We start from the raw sequence: 12,417 nt of genomic DNA, 5'->3' as shown, positions 1-12,417 counted from the left end.
CTGCCTGCCTCGGCCTCCCAAAGTGCTGGGATTAGAGGCGTGAGCCAACCATGCCCAGCCCACAATATCTTTTGATCTATCTTCAAGTTCACTTATTCTTTCTTCTGCCACTGCAAATCTAGTGTTAATTCTCTCTAATGAATTTTTCAGTTCAGTTATTTCACTCTAGAATTCTCATTTAGTTCTTTTCTTACAATTTCTTTCTCTTCATTGATATTCTTTATTTGATGCAACATTTTCATCTTACCTCATGTTCCTTTTTTAATTGGTTTCCTTTAATTCTGTGAACATGCTTATTATGGATATTTGAAGTTTTTCCTGATAAAGCCAACATCTGGTCATTCTCACAGGCAGCTTGTGTTGCTTGCTTTTTTCCATTACAGTTCCTTTCTTGTTCTTTGCATTCCTTGTTTTTTTAATTTTTTTTTTGAGACAGAGTCTCGCTGTATTGCCCAGGCTGGAGTGCAGTGGCTTGATCTCAGCTCACTGCAACCTCTGCCTCCCAGGTTCAAGCAATTCTCCTGCCTCAGCCTTCCAAGTAGCTGAGATTACAGGCACCTGCCACCACGCCCGGCTAATTTTTTTGTATTTTTAGTAGAGACAGGGTTTCACCATATTGGCCAGGCTGGTCTCAAACTCCTGACCTTGTGGTCCGCTTACCTCGGCCTCTCAAAGTATTGGGATTATAGGCATGAGCTACTGCACTCGGCTTGGACCTGATCTTTGAAAGGACAATTTGGCAGCATCTATTTACATTTAAGATAAGCATGCAGCCAGATGGAGTGGCTCACATCTGTAATCCCAGCACTCTGGGAGGCCGAGGCAGGAGGATTGCTTGAGGCCGGGAGTTGGAGACCAGTCTGGGCAACATAGCGAGATCCTGTCTTTACATAAAATTTAAAAAATTAACTGAGTGTGGTGGTGTGGGTCTGTAGTCCCAGCTACTTGGGAGGCTAAGGTGGGAGGATTGCCTGCTCCCAGGAATTCGAGGCTGCAGTGAGTTATGATCACACCCCTGTATTCCAGCCTGGGTGACAGCGCAAGACACCATCTCTGAAAGAAGGAAAAAAGTCACACTTGCATTGGCTGCCTTTAAAGCACAGAGCTAGCAGGATTTCCTGTGGGATTGGGTGTGCAGAGTAAGAAAAAAATGAAGCATCAAAGAGCACACCATGACTTTGGCCTGAACAATTGGAAGAATGGAAATGCCTTTACCTGAGACAGGGGAGCCTGGGAGAGGAGGGGCTTGGGGGGAATATTCAAGAATTAAATCCTGGATATTTTGGGTTTGAGATGCTTACTAATATTCAAGTGAAAATGTCAAGTAGCTGAATCAATGAGCCTGGAGTTCAGAGTGTTCTGGGCTGGGATAATCTACCTGCAGGAGGGTTTGTCACTGACTTGGATATGCAAGATCGCTGTAGCCCACAAGGGATGGGACCTTTTCCTGAGTTGTGGAGATGAATGAATGAATCGGAAGCAGGGTCGGGGCCACAGTGCTGACCTCTGACTTCCTCCACCAGCCCACCTCTGCCTGCTGACCCTGCTGTTGCCACTCCTCAGCTCAGCAGCCTCCATCTCCCCGGCTGAGTCCATCAGTCAAGCCTATAGCCTGGCCCTCTACATGCAGAAGAACACGTCAATGCTGCTTCAGACTTACGTGAGTGACAAGGGGCATGAGCAGGGGACAAGGGGAGAGAGACGCTGCCTCCCTGGCCCTACCATGGGTAGGGTGAGAAGAACAAGTCCAGAAGAAGACTCCTCCATGGCCCAAGGGGACAGGGATGCCTGTAACACTCTAGTGTTCACGGGAGCCACACACGCTCTTGCCACTCGTGTCACTAGTGCCTGGGTGACCTTAGGCAAGTCATTCTTCCTCTCTTGGTCTCAGCTTCCTCATCTGTAAAATGAGATGTTGAGCGTGCCTTTGCTGACCTCCCAGGACTGTGACAGGGTTCAAAGGACACACCGAGAGAGAAGGGCTTTACCCAGCCACGTTTAATTCCCCACCATTCACGCTGTGTGATTACCTGGGCCCATGCCTGCTTGGAACTCTATCCCCAACGTCTGTCACCCAGGCTGGAGTGCAGTGGTGTGATCTCGGCTCACTGCAACGTCCACATCCCGGGTTCAAGTGATTCCTGTCCCTCAGCCTCCCGAGTAGCTAGGATTACAGGTGCATGTCACCATGCCTGGCTAATTTTTGTATTTTCAGTAGAGACAGGGTTTCACCATGTTGGCCAGGCTGGTCTTGAACTCCTGGCCTCAATTGATCCACCTGCCTCAGCCTCCCAATGTGCTGGGATTACAGACATGAGCCACTGTGCCTGTCCTTTACCCCCATTTTCTTACTGACTTTTCAAACAGTTCTAGGAGGTGGAATTATAATCCATTTTACAGATGAAGAAATTGAGTCTTAGAGGGGGGTAATAATTTGCTCGAGGTCACAGAGCTAATAACTGGCAGTGCCAGGATCTGAAACCAGGTCTGTGGAATTTCCTCCCCCTTCCATGGCCTCCCACACTGTCTGGAAGTTAAAGCTGGAAGCCTGCTGTCTGAGTCTGACCCACAGCTGTTTTTTTTGTTTGGCCCATACATCTCCTGTTCAAAGCTTGAATATGAGTGGAATGCCTCTCCGTAGCAGGCACAGGGATACTGTTGGTCAAAACTCCCACCTGGCATCGTAGTCCTGCCTTCTTCGCAACTTACACAATCTGCATGGTCCTGGAGCCCCTGACATCTGGAGCTCTTTCTCTGGGTTAGATTTCTGGCCCCTGTGAAGTTACTGAACCTTTTGACCTAGTTTCTGGTCCCACAGCTGTCACTATTCCCTGGACAGCCTTGGGCACCCTGAGCCTCAGTTTTTCCACTTGTAAAATGGGGGTGTGGGACCAGGCAATCTGCCAGTTAGGACATCTATCAGTGTACACTAAGGTCCCAGGGCCAGGGGCTGTGGCTCACACCTATAATCCCAGCACTTTGGAAGGCTGAGGTGGGAAGATCACCTGAGGTCAGTAGTTCGAGACCAGCCTGGCCAACATGGCAAAACCCCCTCTCCACTAAAAATACAAAAATTAGCCAGGTGTGATGGCACATGCCTTTAGTCCCAGCTAATCAAGAGGCTGAGGCAAAAGAATCTCTTGAACCTGAGAGGCAGAGGTTGCAGTGAGGCCAGAATGCACCACTGCATTCCAGCCGGGGTGACAGAGTGAGACCCTGTTCCAGAGGGAAAAAAAAAAAAGATTCTGGCGATCTTACTTTGTGGAAATAAAAACTTTGATGGGGAAGGTTCTCAATTAAATGTAATAATATTAACAAGTATTTATTAATGATTGTAATAAAATTAACAGGCCAGGCATGGTGGCTTACACCTGTAATCCCAGCACTTTGGGAGGCTGAGGAGGGTGGACCACTTGAGGTAAGGAGTTCGAGACCAGCCTGGCCAACATGGTGAAACCCCATCTCTACTAAAAATATAAAAATTAGCCAGGCGTGGTGGCGCACACCTGTAATCCCAGCAACTCGGGAGGCTGAGGCAGGAGAATTGCTTGAACCTGGGAGGCGGAGGTTGCGGTGAGCCGAGATCACACCATTGCACTCCAGCCTGGGTGAGAGAGCAAGACTCCATCTCGGGAAACAAATAAAATAAAATAAAATAAACAAACATAACTAAATGCCATAAATAAAAAAGATTACCAGGCTGTAACTACATTGTCGATAATATACTCGGTTTAAAATATTACAGTAGGCAGGGCATGGTGGCTCGTGCCTGTAATCCCAGCACTTTGGGAGGCTGAAACAGGTGTGTCACCTGAGGTCAGGAGTTCGAGACCAGCCTGACCAACATAGTAAAACCCGGTCTCTACTAAAAATACAAAATTAGCCAGGTGTGGTGTGGCATGTGCCTGTAATCACAGCTACTTGGGGGGCTGAGGCGGGAGAATCGCTTGAACTTGGGAGGCAGAGGTTGTAGTAAGCCAAGGTCGCGCCATTGCATTCCAGCCTGGGCAACAAGAGTAAAACTCTGTGTCAAAATAAATAAATAATAAAAGAAAAGAAAATATTACAGTAAATAATGTAATCATAGTGTTCATTGATTGATATTAATATGAATATATTATTAATGATGGCTTATCATACCCTTATTGTATATCAGATACTGTATTGTAGAGACTCTGTGCTAAGTGCTTTTTTTTCCTTTTAGAGTTTCACTCTGTCGTCCAGGCTGGAGTGCAGTGGTACAATCTCAGCTCACTGCAACCTCTGCCTCCTGGGTTCAAGCGATTCTCGTGCCTCAGCCTCCCGATTAGCTGGCCCAGCAGGCATGCACCGCCACAGCTGGCTAATTTTTGTATTTTTAGTAAAGACAGGGTTTTGGCATGTTAACCAGGCTGGTCTTGAACTCCTCAGCTGAAGTGATCTGCCCACCTCGGCCTCCCAAAGTGCCGGGATTACAGCTGTGAGCCACTGTGCCCGGCCTGCTAAGGGCTTTATATATATTATTTCCTATAATTTTCATATTAACACTGTCAGGTGGGAATTTCTGAAGCTTGTGACTCCACATTGCACAGCTAGCATGCAGAGGATGACACATCTGAGCCTCCTAGGGCCCTTGCCCTGTGTCAGGACATCCCAGCAGCTCCCTGAGACGCAGCAAATGACGACTCCTGGGAAGAAGCCAGTCTCAGTGGGCAGGCGTGAATTCAGAGTCCCAGGCACCGCTCCGGTCCCCTCACTCCTGTCTCTCTCTGTCCCTCCTGCAGCTCCAGTACCAGGGTAGCCCCTTTAGTGACCCTGGCTTCTCAGCCCCTGAGCTCCAGCTCAGCAGCCTGCCTCCTGCCACTGCCTTCTTCAAGACCTGGCGCACCCTAGATGATGGGGAAAGGCTGAGCCTTGCCCAGGGGGCCTTCCTGGCCTTGACCCAGCACCTCCAGCTCGTGAGGGACGACCAGAGCGACCTGAACCCTGGCAGTCCCATCCTGCTGGCTCAGCTCGGGACTGCAAGACTCAGGGCCCAAGGCCTGCTGGGCAACATGGCCACCATCATGACAGCCCTGGGGCTGCCAATGCTCCCAGAAGAGGATACTCTAGGGCTTGTCGCCTTTGGGGCCTCGGCCTTCGAGAGGAAATGTCGAGGCTACGTGGTGACCCGGGAATATGGCCACTGGACAGACCGAGCTGTGAGGGACTTGGCTTTGCTCAAGGCCAAGTACCCAGCATAGAGGGGTAGGACTTCCTGTTAGAGGCTGCAGCACTTCCTCTTTCACAGTGGCCTCTTTTCTGCCTTGCTTGTAGGCTAGAAAAAGAGATAAACCTTGTCTAGCAGATGGGGCTTGGGTGCCATGTCTGGGAATATTTCCTGGGAGCCAGGCCTCAATTCCTTATTTCAGGGCCTTCTGGCCCAGGTCCTCTGGCCTGCCTTCCAGGTCTGGGTCAGTCTCCATGAACACCATTCCATGGGTTACCCATCTAGTGGTACTGGGTGTCCACTTCCTGGTTGGAAAGATGCACCTCTCCAAAGAGGCTTCACCTGTCACTCTATAGGGAGAGGACAGTTGGTCCCCTTCCTAGGCTCTCCCCAAGACCTTCTCCTTTTTGTAATTTTGGACGGCCAGGGTTGCCTTCCTGTCTCTACCTCATTCCCTGTATGAAGATCCTGCCTTTCTAAGCAGACAGGCTTCATTGGCTCCTCTCATTGGCCTGTCTGTCTGGGGCTACTCTTCCACTTCTCGTCCTCAGTGGCTTCACTTCCTGATCCATGGAAGCCCAATTCTTTTTTTTTTTTGAGACGGAGTCTCACTCTGTCGCCCAGGCTGGAGTGCAGTGGCTGGATCTCAGCTCACTGCAAGCTCCGCCTCCGGGGTTTATGCCATCCTCCTGCCTCAGCCTCCCGAGTAGCTGGGACTACAGGTGCCCGCCACCTCGCCCGGCTAGTTTTTTGTATTTTTTTAGTAGAGATGGGGTTTCACCATGTTAGCCAGGATGGTCTCGATCTCTTGACCTTGTGATCCTCCCATCTTGGCCTCCCAAAGTGCTGGGATTACAGGCTTGAGCCACCGCGCCCGGCCGGAAGCCCAATTCTTGAAGAACTAAGGACTGCATCACATCTGTTTCCTGTTAGGACACATCCACTTCCTGTTCTGGGCTGGCAGAGGGCACCACTGGCCGGGGGCTGTCAGCCTTCTATTTATACTGCTGTGCTTCTTGGGCATGTCTGGGTGACCAGGCTGCACCCCAATGGTCCTTTTCTCCCTAAAGCTATCTCCCCATTTTCAACAACTATATATACAGGTAACTTTAGTTTCATTTTTATTTTTAAACATTTTATTTACAAAAATTAATTTATTTTTCAGAAATAAAACTCTCTTAAGGTGTTGCTTGTTTTGTCTCCCCACATCTGGTAGGAGGCAGTGGAGGTGTGTAGGGACAGGGCAGAGGGGCTGAAGGAAAGGAAGACATCAAAGGGACAAGGCTGAGGCCTGAAGGGATGGGGTGTGGGAGACTGGGGATGTGGGTGGAGTGAGCCTGAGGAAGGTGGCTGAGATGCGGAGGTAGCCTTCCCCCAACAGGACAAGCAGGCACGCCCCTGGCCAGGAAAGCACAGAGAGACAGCCAGACAGGGACAGGGAGACAAGGTGTCACCTCCTTGAGATGAGGCTGAGATGTACACATGAGCTCACAGGGGGCCACGGGGAGGCAGGAAGTGGGGATGGAGAAAAACAGAGACCTCCCAAGAGCTGGGTAAAGGGGAAGGCCAAAGGGAACTGAGGCAGGCCCAAGGAAGGAGGGAGAGCAAGAGAACGGTAGACCCAGACGGAGTTACCATGCAGACGAGGAGGGCCCAAGAGTTAAGAGAAGGGAACAGGCAAAGCAAAGAGAGACCGGGACAGTGGCTCATGCCTGCAATCCAAGCACTTAGGGAGGCTGAAGCGGGAGGATCGCTTGAGCCCAAGGGTTCAAGACCAGCCTGGGCAACATGGCAAAACCTCGTCTCCACAAAAAATAAAATAAAAAATGAGCCGGCTGTGGTGGCGTGTGCCTGTAGTACCAGCTGCTAGGGTGGCTGAGGCGAGAGGATGGCTTGAGCCCAGGAGAACAGTGCTGGGATCGTGCCACTGCACTCTGGCCTGGTCGAGAGACTGAGACCCTGCCCGTGCCCTCCCTTCTCCCCCACAAAAAGCAAAGAAGGCCAAGGCAACGGAGGCAGTTAAGAGCAGATAGACACCGAAAGCGGCAGAGAAAGACAAATAAGCAGAGAGAGAAACGGAGCCCAGAGGAAGGAGGCTGCGCAAGCTGCCCCGCCGCGCTCAGGCCGGGCCCCCGGGCAGCAGCTGGCCCAGGTCGCCCTCGGTGCGGCTCAGCCACTCGCGGTAGAGGCCGCACACGCGGAGTCCCAGCACTTTGGCGGGGAAGACGCCGGCAGCGGAGGCGGCGGAGGCGGTGGCGGCGGGGGGCTCGGCCCGGGGCCCGCGATTGGCTGCGCCCAACGCGGCCAGCAAGGCCTCCACGGCGGCGCCCAGGGCCCGGGCCTGGCGCGCCGCGTCCTCTAGGCGGCGCAGCAGGCGCGGCGCGCGCGGGTTCAACTCGGCCTGGCGGCGGCGCACTACGTCCAGCAGCGGGGGCAGCGCGGCCAGCGCCGCCGCGTCCAGCCGCAGCCGCTCGTGCACCGGCAGCCCGGCGTGGCTCGGAGCCGGGGCGCTCAGGCCGGCCACCGGCAGCCGCGGCGGCGAGAAGCTGGGCAGCCCGAAGGGGTCTCCCTGGAGCTGCACCTGCAGAGACACGGCCGGCGGGTCAGCGGGCCTCCGGAGCACGGGCTGGGGGCTGTTAACTGGGTTCTCCAACCCGCTCTCTGGGGGCCTTAGTTTCCTCATCTTGCAGATGATAATCCCTCCTAACAGAGCTGTTCTGTTTAAGGCAAAACAAAGTGGCATGCGCTTGACACCAATACCTGTTTCTTCCTCCCTAAACTGGACCCAGGCTGGGCCAGTTTAGGTCAGCTCTTTGGGAGGCCAAGGTGGGAGAATCACTTGAGCCCAGGGGTTCGAGACCAGCCTAGGCAAAATAGCAAAAAATAAATAAATAAAGCTCTAAAAAAATAAATAAAATAAAATAAAAATAAATAAAATAAAATAGAAATAGCGGGTGTGGTGGCGCATGTCTGTAGTCCCAGCTATTCCAGAGGCTGAGGCTGATTGCTTGAGCCTAGGAGGTCAAGGCTTCAGTGAGCTATGATGGCGCCACTGCCCTCCAGCCTGGGTGAGAGTCAGACCCTGTCTCAATAAATAAATAAACAGGACCTAATAACAGCAGCAACGTCATAAGGCAGTTAGGACCATGTCAAGTGTTCAAGACAGGGCCTGGCCCTAGGAAGAGTTCAATAAAAATGTCAGCTCTTTTGTTAAAGTTACCTTACAGACCAGAGGTCCAATCCTATCTTCACCACTTACTAGCTGTGAAGTTTGGGGCAAAACCACTTCCCTTCTCTGAGCCTCAGTCTTCTCATCTGTACAATGAATGGGGGAGCTTCCTGTCCTGTCTTCATGGAAATCATATAAGATAGTCCAGGAGCCAAGAGGGCTTCATTCCCTTCCCTATCCTCCTCAACCTCTGTCCCTGCATTGAGCAGGGGTTCAATGAATCAACATCATATGAATGAACAAATGAAAGATAAAGGTGGGGCTGGGCATGGTTACTCACGCCTGTGATCCAGGCACTTTGGGAGGCCGACGCGGGCAGATCACCTGAAGTCAGGAGTTCAAGACCCACCTGGCCAACATGGTGAAACCCCATCTCTAAAAATACAAAAATTAGGCCAGGCGCGGTGGCTCACGCCTGTAATCCCAGCACTCTGGGAGGCCGAGGCGGGCGGATCATAAGGTCAGGAGATCGAGACCATCCTGGCTAACGCGGTGAAACCCCGTCTCTATAAAAATACAAAAAATTAGCCGGGCACGGTGACGGGCGCCTGTAGTCCCAGCTACTCGGGAGGCTGAGGCAGGAGAATGGCGTGAACCCGGCAGCGGAGCTTGCAGTGAGCCAAGATCGTGCCACTGCACTCCAGCCTGGGCAACAGAGCAAGACTCCGTCTCAAAAAATAAAAATAAAAATAAAAATAAAACTACAAAAATTAGCCAGATATGGTGGTCGGTGACTAATCCCAGCTACTCGGGAGGCTGAGGCAGAAGAATCCCTTGAACCTGGGGGGAGGAGGTTGCAGTGAGCCAAGATCTCACCATTGCACTCCAACCTGGGCCACAAGAGCGAAACTCCGTTTCAAAAAAAGAAAAGAAAAGAAAAGTCGGGCTGGACATACAGTGACTACAGTGACTTACCCTAGGAAGTGGCAGAGCTGGAATTTGAACCAAAGTTCATAGCAGTACAAAGTTAGTTTTGTTTGTTTTAAATAGATGGGCTCTCACACTGTCGTCAAGGGTGGAGAGCGATGGTTTGATCACACAGCCTCCAGGGCTCAAGCAATCCTCCCCACTCAGCCTCCTGAGTAGATGGAACCACAGGCATGCACCACCATGCCTGGCTATTTTTTTCTTTTTCTTTTCTTTCTTTCTTTCTTTTCTTTTTTTTTTAAGAGATGAGGGCTCACTGTGTTACCCAGGCTGGTCTCAAACTCCTGAGCTCAAGCAATCCTCCTGCCTCAGCCTCCTAAGGTGCATTGGCCAAATGCACCCAGCCCAAAGCTAGTTCTATTATGCCACTATCCTCCCACTATCTGCTGTCATAGTTGTTACATTATTATTATTATAATTTTTTGGTTTTTTTTTTTTGAGACAGAGTCTCGCTCTGCCCCCAGGCTGGAGTGCAGTGGCGCGATCTCAGCTCACTGCAAGCTCCGCCTCCCGGGTTCACGCCATTCTCCTGCCTCAGCCTCCCGAGTAGCTGGGACTACAGGCGCCCGCCACCTCGCCCGGCTATTTTGTATTTTTAGTAGAGACGGGGTTTCACCGTGTTAGCCAGGATGGTTTCGATCTCCTGACCTCGTGATCCGCCCGTCTCAGCCTCCCAAAGTGCTGGGATTACAGGCTTGAGCCACCACGCCTGGCCTACATTATTATTTTTAATGTTATTGTTACTGCCCAAGCTCACAGTTAACAAGTTGGCAGACCTACAGTCTGATTCAAAGCTATACCCTCCCTTCACTACACGACGGTAATTCAGGGAATTATCTTCTTTCCTTGGGCAGGGTCCTCCGTCCAACTAAAGATGTCAGCAGATCCCTGTCTTCTGTAAAAGTGCCCTCTTGGAATAATTGTTGCTCCAGATTGGAACCTCTTCTTGGCTTCCCTGAATATCCCAGATGGGAGAGTTCACAGTTAATCTTGTTTATCTGCCTCCTTTTACTGTTGGGGAGAGTCCAAGGCCCATGGAGGAGAGGTGTCAAGGTCACACAGAGCCTAGAACCTCGGTTTTCTGAGATACAGATCAGAGTTCTCCTCACTGCCCCAGGCTGCCTGGCTACCTCTGACTTAAAGCACCAAGGTCACTTGAGCCCAGGAGTTCAAGACCAGCCTGGGCAATATAGCAAGACCCCGCCTCTACAAAATAATGAAAAAGTTACCCAGGCATGGTGGGGATTGCTTGAGCCCAGGAGGTTGAGGCTGCAGTGAGCCATAATGGCACCACTGCACTCCAGCCTGGGCGACAGAGTGAGGCCTCATCTCAAAAACAAAGCACTGAGGAGGGTGCCTCCAAGCTGGAGAGGACAGAGTGGCATCTAGGTCACAGACAGGGTCCTCTTCCAATTCGCTGTGTGGCCAGGGGCAAGTTGCTGTCCCTCTCAGGAGCCCTGATTTCCACAGCTGGAAAATGAGGTTGAGAGAATGGGTGATCGAGGACCTCTGTGATGTCTGCTCCCATTCCCCCGGCCCCCGGCACCCCGACCCCTATTGCCACTCACATATTCCTGGAGCAGCTGCTCAGCGTATTTGGTGAGGAGGTGCGCAAGGCTGTGTGTCTGACGGATCTTGGCCTCCAAGTGGGGAAGAAGTGAGACTGAGGAATCAGCCTGGGAGTCTTCTGGTGGGAAAGGGGGAAGGAATGAGGATGGCCCAAACTCCTGCTCATTGATCACCTCTCCCAGGCTGGCTCTTCATTCCTGACCCCATCAGCGTCTGTCCCATTCCAACTGAGGGAAAATGAGGCACCAGATCTTTGTCAAGCAAGTGGTCTACCTGAAATGTACTGCCTGTCCCCAAATCACTGTTGAAATCCTATTAAAGCCAAATTCAAAGACAGTCATGCCTTGCTTAACAATGGGGATACATTCTGAGAAATGCATCCTTAGGCGATTTCATCGTGGTGCAAACATCATAGAGTGTGTTTACACAAACCTAGGTGGTACAGCCTGCTACACGCCCAGGCTATGTGGTGTTAGTCGATTGCTTCTAGGCTGCAGACCTGGACAGCATGTTACGGTACAGCAGGCAACTGGAACACAGTGGTATTTGTGTATTTTAACATAGAAAAGGGCCAGATGAGATTGCTGATGTCTGTAATCTCAGCACTTTGGGAGGCCAAGGCAGGCGGATTGTTTGAGCCCAGGAGTTTGGGACCAGCCCGGGCGATATGGTGAAACTCCATCTTTACAAAAAATACAAAAATAAGCTAGGCATAGTGGCACATGCGGGTAGTCCCAGCTACTTGAGAGGCTGAGATGAGAGGATCACTTGAACCCCAGGACGTTGAGGCTGCAGTGAACTGTGAGTGTGCCACTGCACTCCAGCCTGGGCAACAAAGTAAGACCCTATCTCTAAATAAATAAATACATACATAGAAAAGCTACAGTTAAAATAAATATATATGTATGTATTTTATTATATATAATATATATCGGTTGGGCGGGGTGGCTCACGCTTGTAATCCCAGCACTTTGGGAGGCCAAGGTGGGCAGATCACTTGAGGTCAGGAGTTCGAGACAAGCCTGGCCAACATGGTGAAACCCTGTTTCTACTAAAAATACAAAAATTAGCCAGGCATTGGGCTCAGCGGCTCACACCTATAATCCCAGCACTTTGGGAGGATGAGGTGGGTGGATCACTCGAAGTCAGGAGTTTGAGACCATGTAGTGAAACCTTGTCTCTACTAAAAATACAAAAATTAGTCAGGCATGGTGGCGGGTGCCTGCAATCCCAGCTATCGGGGAGGCTGAGGCATGAGAATTGCTTGGACCTGGGAGGTGGAGGTTGCAGTGAGCTGAGATCGGGTCACTGCACTCCAGCCTGGGTGACAGACCGAGACTTTGTCTCAAAAAAAAAAAAAAGAAAAAAGAAAAAAAATGGCTGGGTGCAGTAGTTCACGCCTGTAATCCCAGCGCTTTGGGAGGCTGAGGCAGGCGGATCATGAGGTCAAGAGACCAAGACCAACCTGGCCAACGTGGTGAAACCCCATCTCTACTAAAAATAC

At 51.2% G+C, this 12,417-nt stretch overlaps 2 protein-coding genes across 3 annotated transcripts in view; one reads left to right on the top strand and one right to left on the bottom strand.

The window, feature by feature from the left end:
- Window positions 1–5,222, top strand: part of LOC111525717 (cardiotrophin-2) — a 7,001-nt gene extending 1,779 nt beyond the window's left edge. The window contains exons 2-3 of the mRNA XM_023191242.1: window positions 1,524–1,660; window positions 4,764–5,222. Of these exons, the coding sequence (XP_023047010.1) occupies window positions 1,524–1,660; window positions 4,764–5,222 (596 nt within the window). The remainder of the gene's footprint in view (window positions 1–1,523; window positions 1,661–4,763) is intronic.
- A 1,070-nt stretch (window positions 5,223–6,292) lies between these two features.
- The window catches only part of CTF1 (cardiotrophin 1), a 7,816-nt gene continuing 1,691 nt past the window's right edge, over window positions 6,293–12,417 (bottom strand). Inside the window, exons 2-3 of one of the 2 annotated variants that reach the window (XM_023191240.1) lie at window positions 10,913–11,031; window positions 6,293–7,769 (exon numbers count right to left, since the gene is read on the bottom strand). In XM_023191240.1, coding sequence (XP_023047008.1) covers window positions 7,308–7,769; window positions 10,913–11,031 — 581 coding nt within the window. In that variant the 3' untranslated portion in view covers window positions 6,293–7,307. The remainder of the gene's footprint in view (window positions 7,770–10,912; window positions 11,032–12,417) is intronic. The other variant, XM_023191241.2, reaches the window with a different exon arrangement.

Source organism: Piliocolobus tephrosceles, chromosome 17 (genome assembly GCF_002776525.5).
Source record: "Piliocolobus tephrosceles isolate RC106 chromosome 17, ASM277652v3, whole genome shotgun sequence".
Classification (NCBI taxonomy): domain Eukaryota; kingdom Metazoa; phylum Chordata; class Mammalia; order Primates; family Cercopithecidae; genus Piliocolobus; species Piliocolobus tephrosceles.
This window is presented reverse-complemented; position numbering and strand designations above follow the sequence as displayed.